General features: G+C 45.9%; 2 protein-coding genes across 2 annotated transcripts in view; one reads left to right on the top strand and one right to left on the bottom strand.

The window, feature by feature from the left end:
* Positions 1 to 7454: 7454 nt before the first annotated feature.
* On the top strand, positions 7455 to 25233 carry LOC121833228 (phosphatidylinositol 4-phosphate 3-kinase C2 domain-containing subunit alpha-like). The gene is made up of 2 exons (XM_042286363.1): positions 7455 to 7534; positions 19123 to 25233. The coding sequence occupies exons 1-2, from the start codon at positions 7519 to 7521 to the stop codon at positions 22623 to 22625; spliced, it is 3519 nt and encodes a 1172-aa protein (XP_042142297.1). The 5' UTR covers positions 7455 to 7518; the 3' UTR covers positions 22626 to 25233.
* Positions 23778 to 25235, bottom strand: part of LOC121833229 (DNA damage-binding protein 1-like) — a 42845-nt gene continuing 41387 nt past the window's right edge. The window contains exon 24 of the mRNA XM_042286364.1: positions 23778 to 24434. Within this exon, the coding sequence (XP_042142298.1) occupies positions 24351 to 24434 (84 nt within the window). The 3' untranslated portion in view covers positions 23778 to 24350. The remainder of the gene's footprint in view (positions 24435 to 25235) is intronic.

The raw sequence follows: 25235 nt of genomic DNA on the forward strand, positions 1-25235 counted from the left end.
CTTGTCAAGCACCGAACAGAAACATGTATATTCGTGCCGAACAGCTAGTTTCGAAAAACACACAACCGAGTCTACGATAAAATGTTGAATTGAGAAGAAACAAAAAAGGTTCACAGTGACCTGGAGCAATTTGCAGTTTTTTTTGTAGCCTCAAACAAAAGCATAGACATGTAGGATCTGCTGAATCAGGCACATAGCCAGGATTTTGATTCGAGGGGGAGGGGGGGGGGGGGGGGGGCGCCTGCCCATGACAAAATGCTGTATGAGGGGGAGGAGGGAGAGGAGGCCCCAGAAATTAGGAAGATTTTTTGAGGGAAAAAAGCAAGCCCTATGCCTTCCCCTGTGGCTATGTGCCCGTGCCAAATGTCTAGATCCTCCTAAGCATTTGTAGGAAGTTGATTCTTCAGTCTTTCATACTTGGAAATGTAATCGACACTTTGCTGCACTGCTCTATCTGTTTCCATGTAATGTGAGTAATTCGGATCCACTCGAGTAGATTTCGAACGTTGTTAACAGCGCATAATAGCAACCAGTGATCAGTGCAGCTTACCGGAACAGCTGGACGAGCCAGAACTATGCGAACAATATTTATGCGGCAAAGACGTCTAAATGCGACTCACATCCAAGCGTGCGAAGGCAGAGATGCAGCACTTTGGCATATGATGACACCGCGAGACTTTCATTCGACGAGTTGTTCCTTTTTTCTGCAGTGCTGCACTTTCGTAAAAACTTCCGTGTGTTTTTAAATGTAACTTTGACTGTTTACACAAGGTCTTAAGAAGCTTTTTCGGCAAACGACAACGAGAGAGCGGAAAATATGTCTTCAGCACGCTGCCACCCAGCTTCTGCAGCGCTCCAAAAGGTAGACTTCCGATACATGCAAGATGGTAGATACGAAACTTCCGGTGGCCGCACTCGTGCAACACCTTCTAGAAACTAAAACCTGTGCGCTTCGTTTTGTTACGTCAGCCACGTCACTGCTCGTAGGCCAAGCGAGGAGAGCCAGCAGAGGGTTTTCACTGTCGAGCATCTGTGACAATGCTTGGCAAAACACTCCGGATGACCCGAGGAAACACTTTTTTGTTTTTCTTTTTTAATGCTCCGTTATCTCCGTTGCGTTTGGTCTCAGCATCAAATATGGAATTGTGAAATAAGTTGTACTTGTACCAACTAAATCTAATAATAAAGAAGAAAAAAAAGATAATGCGACGTGACGATGCAATTTTATAGACGGCAGGCGGCTTACAAGCGATCGTAGAGAGCCGATGGAAACGTGGAGACAAGACGCCGCAGTATTCACTGCGTCCGTTGGCAACCAGAGTCTCTGGTGTTTTTGTGTGTGCAAATGGGAGGATCAATGCTTTATATGGGTTGTGTGCTGTGGTGTCGGGAAAATTATGCCGAAGAATCGAAGGTTCACATATTCTCCTTCCTAAACGCCGAGCAGTGGGAAGCTGCGCTGTCCAGCTGGGATCCGGACGACCAGCGTAATCTGGTCTCGCGGGCCCGTGCCGCAGCGACAGCTACAGGGGCCCTGGAATGAGGGCTCCTCTCGCCTCGGAAGAGCCAAACTTATTGTTTATTAAAAGTTTTTTCTCTCTCTCTCTTCTCAATAACCAACGAGCAACAGTATATTCAATGGATTAAGGCAATTCCGGAGAAAGTAGTTCCAGTTGCGAGCCCTTCGAAGGTATGTTGGTTTGGCAGATATTTTTTTTAACCTTGCACTCTTGTACTTCTGAAATGTCAATGTGCCCTGAAGGACGAGAGTATAGTAAACTACTTTGCTATTTTTTTTTTTGTATTTTAAAGGAGGCATAGCAATTTTTTAGAACAAGTTACCGCTTCCAAAGTGTGATGAAATATTTTGTTAGTTTTAGCAAGCAACTCACCTGCGCACAGTATTTTGCGTTGTATTCTAGGTTTTGCATCTGACATCACCGGCTATGATTTAGCAGCGCTGTCCTATTGTGACCTACGTAGCTGGATGCTTTGCCTCTCTGACTGTGAAAACATTCAAGTGTGAATACCGCAGAAAACATTTAGGTTTGGAGAAGACACTTCCTCACAATGCATGTCGTGGTTCATCAGCTGAGAGATGCTTTAAATTGAGGGGGACTGCACCTTTCAACACAACTGGTCGTCAGTGTGGTAATGCCTGATGTTGTTGTGAACAAGCTTATGTCATCCCAGCACATCGCTCAGTTCTTGCGGTTATGTGATCAATGAAAATTTGTCAGGGACCTGCTACGCTGCCAGAGTTCAAAGAGTTGGGCACCTGTGCAAGGGAGTCGACAAACTTTCTTTTTACCAATCTCTGCAAATAGAAAAATAATGCCTTAGGCAGGATGCAAGGTTTGCTCCAGCCAAAAACCAACTGTCTGTTTTCCCAAAACGTTAGCGTTGTTTTAAAAATAGTGTGAAGAAACCACATATCTCTGTAGACCGACATACTAAAACATGAAACCGAGGCAAAAAGGAAGTCGTCTCATGAGACGGACTATTTGTTTTGCCACATTCATTTATTACACGATGGCCTTCTGGCACTTAGTCAATCAGTCACATTTTCTGTCACATTTGCTTGTTTCACTCTATTAAAGGGGTCATGAAACGCTTTTCCAACTTTTTCCTGTTTAGCTTTCCTCCTCAACTCATAAATCGCGCATTCCACCAAACAGTTAAGAATACGAAAAGGGGGAGTCCCCTCTTGCTCGCTCTCTCGTTTGTGTAATCTGGACACATCCATTCTCCCCCTAGAAGATTAGCCCGTCGCTCAAAATTCAGACAAAAGTTGCTTTCCCCACCCCGTTTATTCCAAAGCTGACAGTGCTGTTGGAGCTACGTGCTCGTTGGGCCAGCCACACTTGCCACGTGAGCGTGGCAAATGTGGCTGCAGAGAATGAAGTCAGGTGATGAAAGGGAGGCGGCTGATTGGTCCGGCAAGTGCGTAGCTTCCACCACAATGTCAGCTTAGGGGTGAAGGTACTAAATGAGGTCCGGTTGCGTGTGACGTCAGTTTGGACCCGATGACGCGCTTTTGGGACCGCGGATGTATCACAGTGAAAAGGCAGAGAGGTTGCGAAGGGGAGGATGTACGAAATAGTCCGCTCTTTTTTCAAATTTTCGCACTGAAAGTCAGGCTTTTGACTTTCTACCTTTTTTCTTTTGGTCCACTGAACGATGTGCTATTAGTAAAATCCCAATCTAAAATGATTTATCCCAACCCAAAAATCGTTTCATCGGCCCTTTAAGACAATTGACTCCTTAGTTCGTGGGCCTCGTACATTTTATATTCAAAAATGGCCGTCCAACCTGTGGTGGGAGGTCGAGAGTGTGCTGTTACTTTTATTTAACCTTTTATGAAACTACCTGGAAGGCGCTAGGCATAAAATACTATTTCACATATTTTCTAATTGTTTTCTAAGCATGGATGTCAAAAATGTGTTTCAAATTAAAATATTTGTGATTGCAGAGCAGCGCTCTTGTTTTACGAAGGAGATTAAGTTAAATAATTGTGGAACGGGTGCAGTCGCTAATATTTATCGCGTGAGTTAGTCGTCGTAACAATAAACAAACTGTAAAAGTTAGATTTTTTTATATGATCTTCTAATCTTAAAAGTCTATAATCCGAGTAATTATGTCATCGTCATGCACGGGTAAGTGACAGGCCGGCCCGTCAGCGCGCCGGCACAGCGAAGCCCAGTGCCTAGCAGAATGTCGTTTTCTCGCTCGCTGGCCTACCTACAGTGACGTCACGTAGCAGGCGCGCAGGCTTTAGGACGTGTTGACTCGCGCTGCAGCCCTGCCGCCCTGCAGCAGCGACCAAGCGGGGATGCGCGATCCAGCAAGTTGCGATAGAGACCACTGGTCGAACTTTTTCGTCGACCTTCGCAGAAAGTTCAAAGTTTCGTCGGACCAGTCGGACCCCGACAGAAATCGCACGTCGTACACGTATGTAATGTAATGCCATAACACGGTTCGACCGCCACGCCGATCTCCAAACAAACGAGTATGACGGACACAGGAACGTTGAACGAGAAACTTGAAACTTCTCGTTCGATGATCTTGTATCGAGTGCGGTTGTAATCAAAGTGAGTGCCTGAATCATCTGGCCTGAACGAATAAAGCCTTTTGGCATAACAGTTGGAAGGTGCTTACCTTACTCTCCTGCAAAGATCACCGCATACAGTAAAATAGCGAACTGCCACACAACGGATTGTCGGACACCGAAAATTGGCATTACTTTCAGCAGCACAAAAATTGCATTTTTTCGGTTCCTCGCGCCAACTCGCGCTTTCCGCGGAGCGCCGCAACGCTCACGTTGTTCGCGAGAATCCACGAGACTACCAGAGAAACCGAAACAAAAACCAAACGTCGCGCGGGCTAGTACAGATAGTCGTTCCCGAATAGTATACGTCCAAGTTTGTGTCAGTGAGTTAAACAGAAAAACTTTTTTTGTTGTTGTTGTTTTGTTTTAGAGAGAAAAGGGAGAGTCAAGTGGCTGTCTGTTCTTAAACGCGGGGAGCTTTAAATATAACGGAATTAACGACGTCATTCAGCATTTCTAAACGCCTACTTTGCGCTTTACGTCAAAAAAGAAAAAAAGGAAAAAGACAGCGCTTTGGATGTTACGCACACTTCTCAGTTCCTCAACGTCTAAACATGTGCGCATTCTTTGGAAGCAGAGCCATAACAGACAAGAGAGTTCAAGGTTGGCAACGCATTTTGAAATCGCGATAAAAAGAAATAACTGCTTTTCAAGAGTATTGAGCCTAACTTTCGGCAGTCAGCCTTATTTATTTGTATTTTCCCCTCAAATCCAACACAAGCATACCGAAACCATTTGCAACAGGAGCGGCGAGGGTAGGACCGACATCCCAAACGATTGCTTCCACCGGAATTAGAACACTCCCACCCACGCCAATAAATAAACAGTTCCAGGGGACCCAACCCACGGAATCGCCGCAGCCCAGCTTACATTTCGAAACAAGATCCCGCCGCACTTGCAACCGCAGAAAAAAAAAAGGGCGCGCAGGCCGCCAAAGCAAACATTCCGTTTTAGTAAAGCGTTTTACTCCACGCTGGACCGCAATAGGTGCTACGAACCGTAGAAGCCAATTACGTGCTGTGTTAAAGTCACGTGACCGTCGAATGGGCCCAGCGGTTCGCGGGGCATGCAGCCACGTGACATGTGTTCACGGCGCCTGATTGGCTGGGATGGCTTGTGGCGTCCGCTGGTGTCCGTCATAAGAACTGAATCGAAGCATACGATATGAGCCAGCGCCGACGTCTGCTTGAGCTCGAACGGTGGACGCGGTCGCTAGCGGGGTTCCCTTTCAAAACGCGCACGAGACGAAATAGGGCCTGAATGCGTCAAAATTAATGCAATTTCCTGCCCGTAGCGCGAGCGAGGACGCTGCAAACAGAACTTGGCGGCCAGTCGGGTGGTCGGCGACATGCTTTTGTGTCGTCACGTCTCCTGGTCTCGATCTCCGAGTCGCTTATTTACGTCTTTTAACGTCCGCTGCGGACTTCCTTGCAACCGTTCCGGGCGTCGGCGCCGATAAACGTACGTTTCAGCCTTCTCCCATCAAAGGAAAGGTATGTGCCGTTTTTTGTATCAACTACCTTTTTTTTTCTTCTTTTTTTTTTAATTTATTTACAGCTGATTGTTTCTTTTTGGCGTTTAATGGTGCTTGATTGACCCGGCGCCCCTGGTGAATTGTACGTAAGATGATCGTTTTAAGCAGCACTCCAGTTTTAGTGACACTTCGTGCGTCAGGTGTAAACGTCCTCTAGAGATGATCCAAAGATGGAAAGCGATCCCCGACGATTACACCAAAATCACTCCTGTGGCGTAACTATGCTAACTTTACGCCGATAAAGGAGTCGCGTTTTATACTGCGCAACTCGTGAAATGTGAGCTAATAAACGCGTACTTTATGTGTTGTATGCAGGGGCAGATCCAGAACTCCGTTTTTTTTTTGTTTTTTGTTTTTTTTTTTGAGGGGGGGGGGGGGGGGGGCGGAAAATTTGTAAGGATGCTATTGTCCCATTCTTTCGCGAGGCACCGGGGGGTCCACCCATGCCAAATTGCCCTCCAAGAGGGGGGGGGGGGGGGGGGGGAGGAAAGGGGTCGACTTTGTTTGCCCCCCCCCCTTTTGGGTCTGCCACTGGTTGTATGTTTTGCAGTTTAGTTTCATTCTCCGGTGTATGGTTATAGGTCACTTACATCGTCACACCGCACCCATAAACGCACATTCGTTGCCTTTATTTTACGTTTCCGCGTCTCGGGGTTTAGATTATGATGCTTCATGGGTTCTTATCTTCATATTAATACCCAAGCTTCTCTCAATGCGCGTACTTTTTATGACAGTGTAACTTGGTCATCCTGTCAACCGAATAAGGTAACAATTAACACGATTGCCTATCCTGCATTCAGATTCGTCCATATTGAGATCACCGTGAGGCACAAAAATGCGCGCAACAAATTTACAAGCCGAATTCGTGCTAGATGAATGCGATGGCGTCGTGTCTTTTCATTAACTACATTTCATTCGTTATTTTTTTTTTTAGTGGTGTTTTATAAGAGATGAGGATGCTGGAAGATATTGTGGCACGGACATAAATCGCATGACCACTTGAAAATACCGCTTACACGTCGTATATTTGATTGGCGCGTAGATGTCATGCAAACAGGTGGTCATAAATGCAGCAAAAATCAGCAACCCCTAGAAAAAAATAAATGGACATTTTGAAGAGTACAAAGTTTCCGAGCTATTCCCGCACCGTTATCTGGCATAGGCTCTACATGAGATTAATGGGCGTACCAACCGGGGGGGGGGGGCAAGGGGGGCGCCCAAGGGATACCAAGGGCACCGCCCCCCGGCCCGGCCTAGGGGGGGAGGGGTTTGGATTGCCGCCCCCCCTTCCCCCCCCCCCCCCCCCCCCCCCCCACTCAAAAACAAGTTGGTACGCCACTGATGATATTGATAAATATGGGTCTTCCAATCGCTTTACTAGAGGTTCACGGATTTGCATCAACTGCGCCCACATGCAACGTGAGGTTCTGTGAGGTGATCGCTTGTCCTGGTAACTCTGTCGTTACTGCCATTTGTCTGAACCAGAACCGGAACCAGGCATAAGGATTCTTTCGAATATTGGTTCTGACAACAAGCATGAATTTATATATAACGCTTATGCCAACGAAACGTTTTTGTAATGTTGTCGTGTTGTTCTTATGCAAGTATCGAGTCCCGACACATCCAGGATTTGGAAACGCACAGCAGGAAACGATTTCTCTCGCGCCAGTCCGCCCATAGTAAAGTGTGTCCAAGAATTATTTTTTTTTTATTGATCTTGTCCCGGCTCCGACTGAAGCTTATCTCTGGATAGATAACCCAGTGAGCGCTCGCAGAGGCAGCCCAGCGATTCCGCGCTACCGCAGTGTTCCCGTTGAACCGGGCAAGAAAGAGCCACCGTTGCGTCCGGCCTTGGAATGTGAGTGACGGAGTTACTATGACACGACGAAATGGTACTGTACTTCTCTTTAAACAGGGTTCGTTCAGTTCTCCGGTTTCTGTTGGTTTGGCGAGCTTGCTTTCGATCAGCCGTGACTGGATATCTAAGGAATTGTAGGCCATTTGGGGAAAAAAAAAAATATCGCAATCGTTCCCTTTAACCGTTGGAGATTTTTTTTTTTTTTTTTTTCTTCTACGGGCGGTTGGCACACACAGATAGATTGGAAAAGGGGGGGGATTTAGGTTAAGAGCGTAGCACTCATATTATGGTATAAAATTAAAACGCTGTCGGCTTTGATTCAGAGAAAATCCACCCTCTACGAGCAGATGAGATTAAAATTGCTGATTACGTGTTTTAATAACGTCGTGAAGTCCTCACGAGTTCTTAGTTTTTCACAACTTCGGAGGGCTGTTTTTGTTTGTTTCAGCAGTTCTTTGACACCGTGGCTAAACACTGCACATATTAAATTGTGCGTGTTATTATCTAACAAATGAAGGAGGGTGGCAGAAGCGGATCTGACGTTGTAAAACGAGCATGAAAAATCGGCGCCGGCACATAGAAACCTTGAACTTTCACCAAATGTGCACTAAGCAAGTCAGTTTTTTTTTTTTTTCTTTTTTGGTGTAACATTTTAAAGCGTAGTTTTCTTCCTATATAAAAAAATAAATAAATAAAGTTTACCTCGGGTCCGTTCGCAGGCGACCGAGCTTTAGTTGCGCAAAAAAATATTGAAAAATTAACTATCTACAGTATCGTTAGCTTTTTTTTCCCCAAAAAACTGTGGATAATGAACTGTCGATAGTGAACTATCGATGAACTGTCGGCAGTCAGTCAACTCTGGATAGTTGTATCGATAGCTGGCTCTCCGCTGACTATCGACACTACCGAAAGTCAAGTCCAAAAAGGAGACGACGACGGATATGTATGTACACGCAGAAAAGGCAGGCCACTGGCCAAAACATGAAATAGAAAGGAAACTAAACATTAGTGATGGACCGAATCTGCCGAACTTCTTTTTCGGCAAAGTTCGACAAATGCCGAACTTTTGGAGAAAAGTTCGGCAAAGATTCGGCGAAAGTTCGGCAAATGTCTGCGCACGCGCGAAGACGCAACGGAGCCATCGATTCCAAATGAACGGCGTGCAGTCATGCGGTTACCATAGTACAGTATAGTACAACCAGCGGTTACAGCGCGGTGTGGGGTAGGCAGCACCTGTGCGTTTGTGAGCGAGTGTGGTTCTCTTCAATATGTTCTGCCCCAAAAGTAGAAGATCGACCAGGAATTTACGCAGTCCATTGCACGAATGACAAATATGATGCGGTACATTCTGGATAACGTAATCTTAAAAAAAAAAAAGAAAAAAAAAATGGTTGTGTGTATGAGAACTTGGTCTGGCCTCAACGGACAACGAGTCTCCCAGCTGTAGATGAAAAATTTAGCCAGTGCGGTACAACCACGAGCCAGTGCGGTACAACCACCACAGGCTGGTACGATGCTCATCCAGATCGAAGCGGGCAGGGGTGGAACCACGGTGGGTGGAACCCAGCATTTCTGAGTTCTGCAGCACAAGCTTTCGCTCCACGTGCTCCGAGCTGGTGTGCGCTAGCCCACTCGGCCACCGATCCCCCACGTAATTTTCCTTTTACCTTTCCAGTGATGCAACGAGGTATACTCTGTTTCACCTTATGTTGTACCGCAGGAAAGGCTGTAAGCGCAAGCTCCTTGCTCTGGGGCAGATCTCGGCGGCACAAGCTCTCGTGCAGCTGTCAACGCTATGAGCTCGCGCTTCCAGCCTTCGCTGCGGTAAAACATAGGTGAAACTGAGTATAGTTGAAACATAGGCTGACAATTACTTTAAACCACTATTCGCAATTATCACAATCCTGTTTTCGGCTCAGAAGTGGTACGTGCAAAAACAAAATAATGTTGCTTTTTCAATTAGCGTTATTTCGAGATTTTCATCTATCTGCATAAAACTAAACACAACTATAATGCTCGACGTGGCACATCCATCATTCCTAACTCTCCCCATCTCCCTAAACGTCAATGTGTGTCCCAACACCGGAAACCGGCATTTTAAAGGTTAAAAAGAGACGTTGCGAATGTTGGACGCACACTTTCATGCAAAGCTGACGTCAAGCTGACTGAAATCGAAAATCACGTACATTTACAATAATATTGTTATCTCTTCTGGTAAAAACTCAGCAAGCGTTGCATTCGTTTTTTTGCGCAAGAAACGGTGACTCCCAGACAAAACAAGACCGCAGCGGTATTGCCTTCTTTTTAACAATGTACACACACTTGCAGGCTTGCGCTGATGAGTGATGATGTTTCGAAACCGAAACTCTCGTAACGTGATTCGTGACTGCGCCACTACCCAACCTCATTGTCACACCACTTCTGGAAGCAGTCACTAAAATTGCCAATGAAAACACAAAAACGAAACCGAGACAATTATCTCGTAGAATATCACCTTATTTAGTAATAACCGAGTCAATATGTATTTCATGTTGCATTTAGGTTAAAGGGGCCCTGCAATGACTTTTTGACTGGTTTTTAATTTGAACTGAACCTGAGCGTAGTGAACGTAGTAACTTAATCCAACTTTTCTTTTCTCAAATTTCGCTTTATTTTAAAAGCTATAGGCAAATTAGAATTACAAAAACAAGCAAAAAATAACCTCCTTCATGACGTCGTAGGTCCAGCCGTGAGTGGCCTTGAACTAGAGGAGGAGTAGTGAGCTCATCGAGCGCACACGGCTGCCGCACTCCGTGTCGACGGCGCGAGAGGGCGCCACTAAAGCATGTGTTGGATAGGCTGTATGAAGCGGGCGGCCAGGGCAGCTCGTATTGCATTTGCAGCGCGACTAAACACTAATTCCGCATTAAAATTTCATTGGCCACAAACGACAGCAAACACGGGGTAAAGATCAGTTCAGAACGCGAGCCACTTCGCGCTGACGCACCGCCAAATGGCCAAATCGCCAACAGGGCCCGCGCCGAAGGCCTTCGGAACGCTCGGAACCGGTCGGATTCTTGAGCCGGTATACGACCACAGCGCCGCCGCGTACATCCGGGACCTTTCTACGCTCCTCGTTTGTCGTAGCCTCATCCCACTAGCCTTTTCTAGTATGCGCCGTTTTTTTCCGCCGCTTGGTGGCGGGTATGTCGACGGGTCATTTCTTGTTTCCGTACTTTCTAAACTGCATTTGTTTCTTTTCTGATATAAAATAGTGAACAAAAACTACTTTCATACATAATTGGAACGGTTCGCGACACTTATATTTTGTATCTCGACTAAAAAAAAGCTCTTAGCGGCTTTGACCAGTGGCAAGCCCAGGACCAAAGACGTCACATTTTGCGCGCTTTCGGTACCGTGGGTCGCCCTCGTCGGTGGAGGAGATTTCCGCGTCGTCCGGTTAAAATATGACGCACTGATATTTAGTTACTCTCTCCGTGCCCGCTGGCTTGCCCCAACCCCAAGAGACGTAGAAACCGAAAAAAAGGTAGACACTTAAATATGATTGCAGGGCCCCTTTAAGAAAAAAAAATGTATAAAACCTTTTTTCGCCAGGTTGCGTATGGTAACATTGTATTTTTGCCGAATCTTTAGAGAAGTTCGGCAAAAGTTCGGCTTTTCTCGAATCCCAAGATTCGGCGCCGAACTTTCGATTCGGCAAAAGTTCGGCCCATCACTACTGAACGTACAGTTGCATTCTCATAGAATAAATTTAAAGACAATACATAACTGGCGTTTTGCTGCCTTTCCTGTGCACATATTTTGATTATTCCTCGGGTCCAAATATCAGGCTTCGCACATTAGCCCGCCAAGCATTTGTAGAAATGAAAATTTCCTTTACATTAATTGGTACGCACGCATCTGTAAAACACACACACACACACACACACACACACACACACACACACACACACACACACACACACACACACACACACACACACACACACACACACACACACACACACACACACACACACACACACACACACACACACACACACACACACACACACACACACACACACACACACACACACACACACACACACACACACACACACACACACACACACACACACACACACACACACACACACACACACACACACACACACACACACACACACACACACACACACACACACACACACACACACACACACACACACACACACACACACACACACACACACACACACACACACACACACACACACACACACACACACACACACACACACACACACACCTTTTTTTAGCTAAGAACTTTTGTTGAAGATATTTATCATTAGGACTTTTCATTAGTTTGTTTCACGTTTTTTTGAAAATGGGCACACTGCTGGAGATTATTACGTTGTTTGTTTCTCCTCCTGATGACCATTCAAAGCTAATTCCCGAAAATTGGGAACATAGCGTTCGGCCCTATTTTGGCAGATTTTGGTAACGGTGGCTGGTAAATTATATGCCTTTTGGTATAAAATACAACTTCAAAATATAGGACTCGTCAAGTAATGAATAAATACATAATTTTAGTCAATAAATGTAACAGAAATTCGGTTGTGGAAACTTCAAATCGAGCGATACCAGATAAGAAGTTTATACCAAGCAAGCATGGTTAGTTACCGATGCTCTTATTTTTTTTCTTTCTTTCCATTCTTCAATTACATTAGGTTCGGGAACATAAACACTAACTGACTAAAAGATAAATTGCTGGCAAAAAAAAAAAATATTTATTTTAGCAAAAAGAATTTTGTGATTTTGGAATGCAATATTGGTTCCTTTCTTGTTTGCAATTAATTTATTTGGTCGAAAGAATCACCACACTTCTTTTCATCTGGGTTAAGTCATGATCCAATGATGCGATGCGGCAGTATCTTCGTTCAGGTAAGACAAAGGTATTTTCATTATAATCACAATCAGAATTTTACACGTAAAAGGTTCCGGCATCGCTCCGGAACGTTACCGAGCCAGGCGCCTACGCTCTCGACGCTCTTCATAGCAGTTCATTAAACGAAGATACTGGCACTAGTCGGGTATCAGTCAATCAGCGTTGATTACGCGTGACCTTTCCACCAGCCAATCATTGTCGCGCTTCGCGGTCGCGGCTCTAACACCGCTATGTTCTTTCCGTTATTAAAAAAGAAAATACATTTAAGCATTTCTTACGAGTTGTGAATGCGAAAGCATGCAAGCCGCTCATCCGCTCCCTTTGTCGTCTGCTGCGTACTTTTCGTCGCCGGTCGGCGCGTGTGCTCCCCTGGTGACCTTGGACGCTCCGCGCTGATGGACACGCAGCGCCGTGGGGTGAGCGGTGGTGGAAACTGACGCGCGCAGCGACCAATGGGAGCCCCGTCGACGCGCGCCAGCCAATGGAACCATCTGCCGTTTTCGCGCTTCAGACTGATAACGTCAGTTCGCTCCATGAGACAGTTAAAGGGATACTACAACGAAATTTCGGCGCCTATTTTATGGTGTATGTGTGTTCAAAGGAGCAGTATCACATCGAACACACCAATATCTTGTTAAAAACGTCACGAAAAGAAATTTTAAAACGAATTAAACGATTAGCGAAGAGCTCCTGATGGATGTCGCTAACGCCTCGTTTGTAATGCTCGTCTAGGAACCTTGACAGCTACTGATGGTGAGTGTCTCGCCTCCGGCCACGAGAGAAGAGGGGAAGGAGGAACTCCCGTTTTCCCGAGAATCCCTTTTGTGTGTTCCAGAAGTAGCTATTGTCACCCTACAAGATTATAGAAGATTAACCGTCACTCAAAATTCGTACAAAAGCAGCCGCTTCGGTGGCTGGAACAACTAGGCCATCCCCTCGACGTTAGCCTCGCCGTAGCTTTGCTCGTCCCGAGCCGACCTACGTCACGATTGCGTCGAATGTCACGTGCTCTAAGCTGGGCCTTCTCCGAGCGCTTGCTAGAGTGGGCCGTTTATAACAAAAAACACAGCCACCAGGCTCAAAATACAAACGTGCGATTGTCATTTACGGATATTGTGGATCATATTCAACCTATTTTTGAACACGACGGATATATTTCAAATTTCGTTAAAGTATCCCTTTAATGCTTTCACATTAAAAAAAAAAAAAAAGAAGAAAAAAAAAAGATTAATCAGACGCAACGAGCGAGCAGCGAAAGAAACGACGAATAGCGATGCTAGGGAAGCGGGAAAGCCGGCGTTGCAAATACTTCGGCATAGGGCCAAGTTGGGCGCCTGTCAATCACACACACGCGACGTGCCCTTGCGAAACTTTCTTGTTCACTGCGTGCATCCGTGCGCGGCCTGCTATCAACCGGTTTGGGGCGGCGTTGCTGCGTGGCGTGGACGGCACCACGAACACTGAGCTCGAAATGGGACGCTTTACAAACGTTTCTGTGAGGCGTTCCAGCAAATCTTTATGAATGCAAAAGCATTAATTGTCTCATGAAGCGAGCTGACGTCATCAGTTTGAAGCACGAAAACGGCTCCTGGTTTCCGCGCCTTCGGTTCCATTGGCTGGCGCGCGTCGACGGGGCTCTCACTGGCCGCTGCGCCATGGCCTCCGAGATCCCGAAGCGCGCGCGCGCTAGTCCGCAGCAGACCACAAAGGGAGCGAACGAGCAGAGGACAAAGGGAGCGGACGAGCGGCTTGCATGCTTTCGCATTCACAGCTCGTAAGAAATGCTTAGGTGTACCTCGAGCTTTTGTTTACCCGTTGGCTTTCTTAAACATTGCACAACCCTTTCCAGACGCGGTCGCCACGTTTCGGGAGAAAAAAAAAAAATTCGCGCGGTGACCTTACTTTGGCGGAGACGGATTCTGACCTTACACTCCGCGGTTACATTGCAGGATATGGGGGCGTTCGGTGACCTTACGATCCCTGAATGGGATATTGCTTGTGTTATCCTACTGTTTTTTGTTGTTTTTTTAACGATTTTTTTTTTTTTTTTTTGTAAGCCAAACAAGCTCAGACTTTGGGGTCGCAGAAATCGGGGAGAAAATTCGTCTTCGTTTTACTTTGTCACGGACGTCCTCCAACCGTAAGGTCCGCGGCCTCGTCATTCGGGTGGGATGAATGTTCGCAATTCCGGGGTCCGCGTTGGGGTACTTGTAGAGGTGGGCGATCACTCGGTATTTTTTTTGGGAAATCGATATTCGCGCAAAAAGTGCGGTGGGCGATGACTCGGGGTATTAATGATTGGGTTCGACAGTAACAAATAGAGGGAAAGATTTCTTATAAATTTAGCGACATTTACGTTAGTCATTATGACCCATCTTCCCTACTGTTGTTTGCTCTTTTGAAAGGGGACAAGACGACCCTAGAAGACTATTTGAATAACGTGAAACTAATCAAGGTTCCAGTTGCTAATAAGAAGACATAAACTGAGATAAATGTCTTCCTTTTTGCCATGAAATACAGTAAACAACTTAATGCTTGGCTCGCAAAAATAAAAAAATGCAAACTTAATAAAAAGAAAAGAAAAAGATGCAATATATATATATATATATATATATATATATATATATATATATATATATATATATATATTGAAAAATTTTGTCTGCTTATTGAGATTGTTCCGCAGTCTTATAAAATTGTTCGTAAGGACCGTTCCTTCCCGGGGAGGGGGGTCGCAATCGTTATCAAAAATAGCATTGATTTTTTCCAGCTAAATACGAAGTTCACAGTTGAGGCTCTATGCGTGAAACTTTTTTTTTCCGTAACTCATTTCTTCTTGTTGGAGCTGTTTACAGGCCACCAAGTGCTGGCATAGCTGTGATGTATGAACTTCCAGACAGGAGCAATCTAAGAGTTTCATGAATATAATTATGGGGGGGGGGGGGGGGGGGGGTGACTTTAACCTCCCAAACATCGATTGGCCTTCGATGACCACAGTGGCCTCTTGTAACCATTCCGATGCTTTAATTGATATAGCCTTCGCATACAATCTAACACAAACAGTGTCAAGTCCCACTCGCATCACAGATTCTACTAGTTCGATTCTTGACCTTGTTTTTGTTTCCCAGAATTTGTAAGTTGCCGATGATCACTGTGTGGTCACAGATGGCTTATCCGACCACCATATATGGTTGTTTTTGATTGTCCGGGACTTGTCCCCAAACGTTATCCTGACAAGAAATCGGAGTTTAAGGACTATATTAGAGCACAAGACGAAAGTATCGAGCTATCGTTCGACAGATTTGCTGATAGGGCTTCAGTTCCGGGATGCGATGTAGACGAACTATGGTGCACCTTTCAAAATGCGGTGCACCACAAGTGACAACTTCGTTCCTGAGTTCTCGATTAAACTCGCTCACGTATCAGACATACAACTATCAGAGGAGGGAATCTCCTCTGCATTACTAAATTTGAATGCAAAAAAGTCTTGCGGTCCAAACAAAATTCCTCATTCGTTTTTTTTTTTTTTTTTTTTTTTAAAGGTGCGCTGAGGGGTGTTCTAAGTTTCTTTTTCTAATTTAAAGCAGATCGCTAGAGAGAGGGGTGGTGCCTAAACAGTGGAAAGTGGCAAAAGTTATACCCATTCATAAGAAAGGAGATAAACATGACGCATCGAATTATAGGCCCGTTTCCTTGCTCTGTTCGTGCAGCAAGGTTCTAGAGCATTTTTTATTTAGTCATCTCATGTCACATTTTGAATCGAATAATTTTTTATCAGAGAGCCAGCATGGTTTCCGGCGTGGCTACTCTACGGTAACTCAGCTCCTTTATATAGTAAATAAACTTAAAAAAGTAGTTGACAAAAAAAAAAAAAAAAGGGGGGGGGGGGCAAATAAATGTAGTATTCTTAGATATCGCCAAGGCTTTTGATCGCGTGTCACACAGCAAACTACTTATCAAGCTAAGAGTGATTCTAGGGAACGATAAGCTCTTGCGATGGTTGGATTCTTACTTGAGCAACCGTCATCAGTTCGTTGAAGTAGATGGGGGGATCGGTGCTGGGCCCACTGCTCTTTCTTGCTTTTCTAAACGATTTGACGGTTGATGAGCGTATACACTGCCGGTTTTTTTGCGGAGGACTGTGTGCTTTTTACTGAAATAGCTTCAACAATTGTCAATGGTGTAACGAATGGCAAATGTTGCTAAACCTGCAGTTTGAAAAGTGTACAAATGAGAGTAACGCGCAAAAGGTCACCGTTGGGATTAACTGTTGCATACAAAACTCCCCTTTACAAGTTGTGTACGAATTCAAATACTTAGGTGTCATTATCTCCTCGAACCTCAGTGGGAATAGATCCTGGACTGCTCAGAAGGCATCAGCAAAGCTATGGTCATTGAAGAGGCGGCTGAAGCACAGTACCCCTGCAACCAAGCCATGCAATCTACACGACAGTACGACCTGTTTTAGAAAACGCTAATGTTGTTTGGGACCCTGCGACTAAACTTAATATTGATCGACTCGAGGGGGTACAGAAGAAAGCACTGCGCTTCATTTACAACGAGTGTACAGAAGAATGAGTTCTATCACTAACTTGCACAATAGGTCGAAAATTGAGCTTCTTTCAACCCGGCGCAAAATTAATCGTCTAAAGCTTCTGTTTACCATTGTACATGAATCATCTCGCCTTTCATTTGACAGATTTATGCAATTTAACACATCCCGTCACACCTTACAGCAGAAAAAAACTTTTTCGTACGAACCAATGGAATAGTCTCCCTGCCAGCATTTCCAATGTCTCGTCCGTTCAGGAATTTTCCTTATCATTACAGCGTTATTTCTTAGATATGCAGTCCTAGATGCTTTTTCTTTCACCAGCATGTAATATAGTTTTCGTCTTGTGTGTTGCCCTGTGTGCCCTCTCCTGCCTTGGCTGCCAAATGGCAGCGGACAGTATAAATAAATAAATAAATAAATATTCTAGAATCTGGCATTTAGCAAAATTATTGATTAAGCACGTCAAAATAAAGTAGGTTAAAAAAAAGAATGTTCAGGATGCAAAGACTGTGCATCATTATTTTATTAAACATACTGTCTTGTTTATCTTTAATGCTAGTCTGAATTTATAGTCTACGGGGGACCCAAAAATTACTTGTTCCCAGAAAGAGAATGAAGGAGAAAGCAAACCCCAACCACAGTCCAGAACGAATCCCGGAGAAAAGCTCACCGGAGATAAGCTCACCGGAGAAAAGCTCACCGCAAAACCGGCGGATGCGGAGAAAAGCTCACCGGCCATTGAGCGTATGTGGAGAAAAGCTCACCGATATTTTTTCTTCTTTTTATATGGAGGCCGTTGGATCGTGCGTAACATACACCAATTTATTATCATTAAAATTCGTCAGCTTTGTCAAAAATAAAATGTCCCCTTTTGTAACATTTGTTAAGCTTATTGGGTACATTGCTCCCAAATTAATAATTGCGGGCGAGTAATTTTTGTGGCTTACTCTCTATGCAACGAAAGCCTAACAACTAAAATCTTTATGAACTTGAAGAATAGGAAAAAGTTAAAATAACGTAATGATGACTGCCTAAAACCTAAAAATCAAAGGTGTAAATGCCGAAAGTCCAAAAGTGCATGCGCAACAACGCGGTGCCTGAAATTCTCTTTGAAGCGTTTGTTAACATTTGAAAACAGAATAAAACAGTCAATAGGATATCGAGGCTTCTTTCACGGACATGCACGTTTTCTAGCCGTTCGTGCTGGTGTTTCCACACGCCGCCTTCGTGTGATAGTGCCTTCTACGGTGAGCCACCCATGACATTTAGAAGTGCACACTGTCACCGTCGTTACTCGTAAGCTATATAAGAACTAGTCTTTTGTAAGGTAGGTAGCTAATTGGGCGAGTTTGTAAACATTATACACGATGAAAACCGCTCAAACCACGACGACGGAGTGAAGACAACAAACACGACACGACGAAGCTGTTCTCGCAACTAAAGTTTTGTTAGTGAAATTAACAGAACGAAAACAGCGTAGCCGACACTGATTGCATTAACAAACATCTACTTATCTATTAGGCGCTACACAATATTTGGACCTCAAGCGATTCATACACCGCTATTCATATTAGCTCGCAAAAAACAAACCTCTTTATCTGACAGAGCTACCGACGGCGCACCCTCAGCTGTCAATAAATTGTGGCCTTTTTTTACCGGTGTACAATGTTCTGATTTTATACTTGTGGCTTCATTAATTTACAGAATGGGTGATTACTAATTTTTGAGGAATTAGTAAATATGCCCAATGAACCTCAAGAATATTACAAAAACGAGGACATATTTTTACAGAATCAAGCTAGAATCAAGAGTTTGACGCAGAATCAAGCTAAGCTAAAAAAATATTGGTGAGCTTTTCTCCGCATCCGCTGAAAGGCCGGTGAGCTTTTCTCCGCATCTGCCGGTTTTGCGGTGAGCTTTTCTCCGGTGAGCTTTTCTCCGCCGCCCGTCCAGAACTTACAACCGAGATGTCACCATTTCAGGCTTTTCTACAGTGACAGAGCAGTAGCTCAATTCGGTAACACCGGCCATGAAGAAATCAACCATAAAGGCAGGGCTAAAAATGACCATAAACCAGATTTCATAGTTTGATGGTGACTGTCCACATTCTAAAACAAAAAAATTCAATCCTTACCAGGCTACCGGAGGCACAAGGTGCTGCCGAGGCCGCTGCGGCCCGCGACGACCTTGGACAGTCTGGGAGCGCCAACCATGTCCCACTTCTTCAAGTTTGTGCAGGCAAGGCTGGTCAAGAAACAGCCAAACCACCACAGCCAGAGGCTCCTGAGGAAACTGCAGCATCTCGTGTGTGACGTGCAACCAGAAGACAGTCCTTATTCGGGGCTTCTAATCAGCCCTACGTTGCAAAACAACTCGGAAGAGACGTTCGACGTCAAGCTCAAAATCTTCTCTGAACAACTCCACAAGCCAGTGTGTTTCTCTTGTCCGGCAGCTACAAGGGTGGGCTACCTTGTGGAAAGCATCCAGCCATTCCTGGGCAGTCCCGGAAAGTATGTCTTCAAGGTGACCGGCCTTGATGAGTACTTGTCCAACGATACCCTACTCAGCGACTATGCATACATCTGCACCTGTAGACGTGTCGGCAAAGTGGCCTGGTTGACTATTGTAAATCTGGACAATGTGCAGAAGCCATGGACATTAGTGACCAGCGAGAGTTGTGATTTGGACATTGATGTCTCGGAGAAGATAACGTTTGTTGCCGTCAGGGATGCCTTGGAGACTTTCGAGTCCCAGGTAGAAGAGCTCATAGGCGTCGCTCTGTCGGTTGGCGGAGATCTCGTCAAGGCAGCAGGGGACATCAGAGCCAGTGTGACAGAACTTTGCCAGTTGTTGAACCACACGGAGACAAGTGAACTGTACCAGACAACTACAGACCTCTTAAATTTTTTCAGAGACACGCTGTCAGAGAATAGAGATGGTGTCGACGCCCCCAGAAAGGTGTTCCTTGTGACACGGTTTGTTGAAGACATTGAACTTGCAATTGCAAGGTTCCTTGCAATGCATTCTCAAAGGCGTAGCGTTGAATTCACGGTTGAGTTTCTCGATGAGAGCTTACGACGAAGACGCACCGTAGATGCTAACGAACTGTTCAGCCCAAAGGTTGAGATGCTGGTTCAGCTGCAGAAAGCTTGGGTCCAAAACTATGACAGCTACAGTGTGGACTGCGCGTTAACCTACGGCGAAAGACTCTTTAGTTATCAGACGACACGACGGTTGTATGTGACGCAAAGAATTTTCCAATGTGTAAACTTTGACGAGTACATTTCCTTCAAAAACATTCAGATTCGATCCCTTCCCCGAGAAACGAGGATGTATCTGACGGTCGTTGGGCACCGAGATGGAGCTGATCACGTCCTTGGTTGGACAGGTCTGAACATCTTTGCAGACCGAGAGCACTTCAATGGAGGCGAGTTCCTCCTTGGCCTATGGTCCCCTGAAATGCTGTCAACACGCGGTCCCGTTTCCGCAAGCGAGCAGAACAAAGGATGTTTGCTAGTCACACTGCCACATGTCAAGAACCAGGCAGTCCTCGCCAAATCCATCACCAGAAACGTGCGCGAAGTTGTCAGAAAGCCGTTTCATGAACTCAGTGCCGACGTGCAGCAAACTTTCCTGGACCTGACCGTAACTGATGTCTCCACGCCCTTGCCCACTTATGTTCGCGACCTGATCTGGGAGCACCGGCACCACCTCTGTGACTTCTCAAGCTTGCTGCCTCATTTGCTGAAGCTCCCGGTATGCTGGAATTCAGCAAACATTGAGGAGACCTACACCCTGGTGCGGTCTTGGTGTCCACTCAGTCCGGAAGAGTCGCTTACGTTGCTCTCCCCCACCTTCCCAGACAGCCTGGTCAAGAAGTATGCGGTGCAATCCCTGCAAAGCGTCGGCAGTGACGAGCTCTCCCTCTACCTTGCGCAGCTGGTCGAGTCTCTGAGGTTCCAAAATTGGGACGACTCCTTCTTGGCCACGTTCCTCCTGAGGAGGGCCCGGCAGAGCGTCCGCCTCGCTCATCAGCTCTTTTGGTGGCTCACTGGCATGATCAACGAACCGCTCATGAGGGACAGGGCGCTGATCATGCGGAAGGCCCTCTTCTTTGTAGCAGGAGAGAAGGTCACGGCCAGCCTCCTGACACAGATCGTCGCAGACGAAATGCTAGCCGAAACCGCGCGGAGCGTCAAGCAAGCAGCCGACTCACAAAAAGAGGAGGTGATGCGAAGAGAGCTTGCCAAGCTCAACAGCTCTTTGCAGGTGCTGAAGTTGAGGCTACCTCTGGACCCGGCAATAAGCGTCGAGTCCGTCGATGTGGACACCTGCTGCGTGTTTCCTTCCAAGACACTGCCCGTCAAGCTTGTCTTCCGGTCGTCCGAAGAAGCTGCCGAAAAGATTGAAACAATCTACAAGGCTGGCGACGACCTCCGTCAAGACGTTCTCATACTCACCGTGATTCGCCTCATGGACAAGCTTTGGCTGGAGAGCGGAATGGACCTCAAGATGCTCACGTTCAAGTGCACAACAACGGGAGAAAGCAGAGGCTTCCTCGAAGCCGTCCGGGATGTGTCGACGCTACGGACCATCCAGACTAATCACTCGGGCGTCACGGGAGCGTTCAGCAACAGGACAATTGCCGACTGGCTTTGGAAACACAACTCGTGTAGGCCGCAGTACCAGGCGGCTGTCGACAACTTCATCAAGTCCTGCGCCGGTTGCTGCGTCGCCACATACGTCCTGGGCGTCGGCGACCGCCACAACGACAACATCCTTCTGGCCACGTCGGGCCACATGCTGCACATTGATTTCTCGAAGGTCTTGGGCCATGCCGAGACGTTTGGGGGAATCAGGAGAGACAGGGCTCCGTTTGCACTCACGCAAGACATGGTCTACGTCATCCGGAGGAACGGCGGAGAGGCACAGTTTGTGAGACTCTGCTGCGAAGCCTACAACGTCCTGCGACGCAACTCCAGCCTTTTCCTCGCCCTCTTCAGCATCATGAAGCACTCGGGGCTGCCCGACGTCGACCAGGACGCGCTCGCATACCTGCGACGGTCCATGTCGCTGGAGGCGACGGACGAGCAGGCGGCGCGGCACTTTGAGAAGCGCATCCGCGAGAGCGTCATGACCCTCGCCACCAGCTTCAACTTCTTCATCCACAACCTGGCGAGCCTGGGAGCCAACACCAGGGAGTGTGCGCTGAGGCTCTCCTTCAACCCCCGTGACTTCAGCATTGCTGCCGAGGGGAAGATTGTGCAGCTGACTGTGGAGGACATCAGGCTGCGCTACCATCCCGAGCGCTACTACGTCTATGTTGTCAACGTGGAACGCGAGTTCCCACCGGCACAGTCGGTCATCAGGACCTACAAGAACTTCCTCGAACTGTACACCAAGATGAGTCGCAAGTTTCCCGCTTGCGACTTTCACCCGCTCTCGAGAGGTAGTGTCTTCAGCTCTGAAGGGGACGAGTCCCTTGCTCTCAAGCGCAAGCGAGACATCCAACAGTTTCTGGACACGGTGATGGCTCAGCCGGAAGACGTGTCACACTACAGGCTCGTGTACAGCTTCTTCCATCCCCTGCCGCGAGACCTCGAACTTTTGAACGGGGTTCCGATCACCATTGCCACTTGAAAGAACCTCGAGCTCACCACGTGGGGCCAGTAGGAATGTCTAGTGCCTGTGTTTTTTTTCGATTGGCTGACCATGATGTAACGCAGTCATCAGGTAGACCTAACTTCGTCTTGAAACGTGTGTGTTGTCGGTTCTCAAATGTTTACAATGGTTGTGTGCAGAACTGCCTACCAATATTGGTTGTATAGATGAGCCATGGCGCCCTATGAGAGTAGCACTTTCAACTACTGCAAAGTTTTTAGATGCTGCTTAGTGCAGCTTGTACAATAGAACAGCTTTTCATCTTCATATGTGTAAACAACCACAACTCTCAAGACTTCACTATGATAGCATTAAGTTATGCACCCTTGCCAACCTCTGTAGCTTCTTTGCTGCATCATTTTTGTTGAGCGTTTTTTAAACTACAAATTATCTGGACGACATCTATATTGCATGAAATGTAAAATAGTTGTCGAATTTTGGGTAAGAATAGTCCCCGAATCTCCTTTCAATTGATGCTTCCTTGACAACTTGCAATGATTCGGAACAGCCCCAGCCTTACACAAGTGTACTCAAAGAGAACCCTTCACCTTTTACGTTGGCATTAGGTACTAGTCAAACAATCTCTTACAGCAAAGAGCAGTGCCCAATATAATTTTGAAGCTATTTTTGTATTTGAACCCAGGACCTTTATTACAAAACTTGCCCAAACGTGAGTGTATATCAACAATCTGAAGCAGTCGTGTAAAAGAATAAAATGTTTCCCCATTGTATCATTTTTTCCCACTGGTGATCTACGAAGCCAATGTTTACCAACTGATGTGCAATCAAAGTGATGAGAGATGCAGATACCTTCTAAATCTCAAATACTTGCAGCAGAGGTGAAATATAGGTTCCTTATGTTTAGAGAAGTGGCGCACCCTGATAGTCACTTGGTTACGCACACTGTGTTGTGTCCTGCAGATCCTGCTATGTACCAAAATGACTGCACCTTGCTCCACTTAAAAATGTAAATGCAAAAGACATAAAATAAATTAGGCAATCACAGTCTTACATATTCACTGCGTTTAGCAGAGCCATGATCTCTTGTGCGTACAACCGACAGCTTGATTAGTTTTAAAGTCAAAATTCATCATATTCCACATTTTACGAAGGCAATGAACATCTGACTTATTTATATGTATAAAGTACTCTTTATTTCAGTACGTCCATGGTATCGCTCTAGAAAGAAAATGAAAAGGTTAGGCCAGGTAATTCGAGTTAGACAGAAATCAACAACAACAAAACGAAAACTGTACATTATTGTTTACAAACATATCCTGCAATCTCTACAGACGCACAAAATGTTAGCTTCTTGTTTCTGTCGAGACTCTATTTCCGACGAAACCGTGCCACATAATTTTAACATTCTTTTAATGTTGCCGTCGGCCTGATGCATGCGACATGAAGTTTGTGTAATGACTTCGAGGAATTGAGAAAAAATTGCGACTAAGTGGCTTCATAATTGACCTGGGTGAGCTTCAGACTCGACCGACTCGCGAAGTAATGACATTGGAAGCAAGAAACCGACAAACCAAGCGGCTTCAGACCGGAAGGAGAAGACAGAAAAGCAAGCAAAGAAATTCGGTCACAGTTTGTGAACTCCTCGGCAAAACGGAGTTCAGGAAAGGCGCGGATGCAAACGTACGTAATAATGGATGACAAGATGGGAAGATGCGCGATGCAAACGCGGGTGAAAAATGAAACTCAGTGAACTCTGCTCAGCTCTTCTATGATCTTGATTAAATCGTCGACGGTGGCGTCCCTCTTCATGCCGCTACCGTCGTCCATCTGGACAAGAAAACAACGAAAGGTGTCGTTCAAACATCGGGACGCTTCGCATGAACTAATAATGACTGACTGAATGTAATACCACAGCAAGTAGGAACAAGACAAACTCTAAAATTTCCCTAAAAAGTGGATTGGGTAGAGATACAGTCGCAGATTGATTTTTTGGACGCCGATGATTCTGACTAGTTTGATATTTCTGAACTGAAGGAAGAACCGTGACCTACCCAATACAAATAGGCAAGTGCACATTTATGACCGAAGTTTCGGACAGCTTGAAGTCCGAAAGTTAAATTTTTCAAACGAAATCGTCGCGAGCGATTAGCGAGAAACAGCACCGAGAAGCCGCCATCCTAGATTCTAGGTTGGCGGCACACGGACTGGCTTGGTATGGCAGCGGTAATTCGGTACTGCCAAGTCCTACCACTAGGTGACGCCACGCAACAGCTTTTTTTTTATCTAGCTGAGCTTCATTATCATCATCATCATTGTTATCATATTGCTTTTGTTCATTCGCCATTCTGCAGTCGTGGACTTGCACCTATCATCTCTTCTTGGTGAATCGTGTTTTCGGACAACGCTGGCTTGGACGTCATGGCCCCCATCTGTTCTCCCTCCGCTGCGAAGTGTTGCTAAGAAGCGCGGAAAGTACCTGACCGTAATGCTAGAAAAGAAGGCAGCGATTCTCAAGCCAAGAGGAAGTTGCCGAACTCAAGCGGAGGCGTAATTTGAAGCAAGGCACTATTGACAGCTTTTTTAAGCCCGCTTATGCATAATAAAGGCAAGTTTTTTAATCCGCTCATT

This window comes from Ixodes scapularis, unplaced genomic scaffold (genome assembly GCF_016920785.2).
Source record: "Ixodes scapularis isolate PalLabHiFi unplaced genomic scaffold, ASM1692078v2 PGA_scaffold7__128_contigs__length_106722199, whole genome shotgun sequence".
NCBI classification, from domain to species: Eukaryota; Metazoa; Arthropoda; class Arachnida; order Ixodida; family Ixodidae; genus Ixodes; species Ixodes scapularis.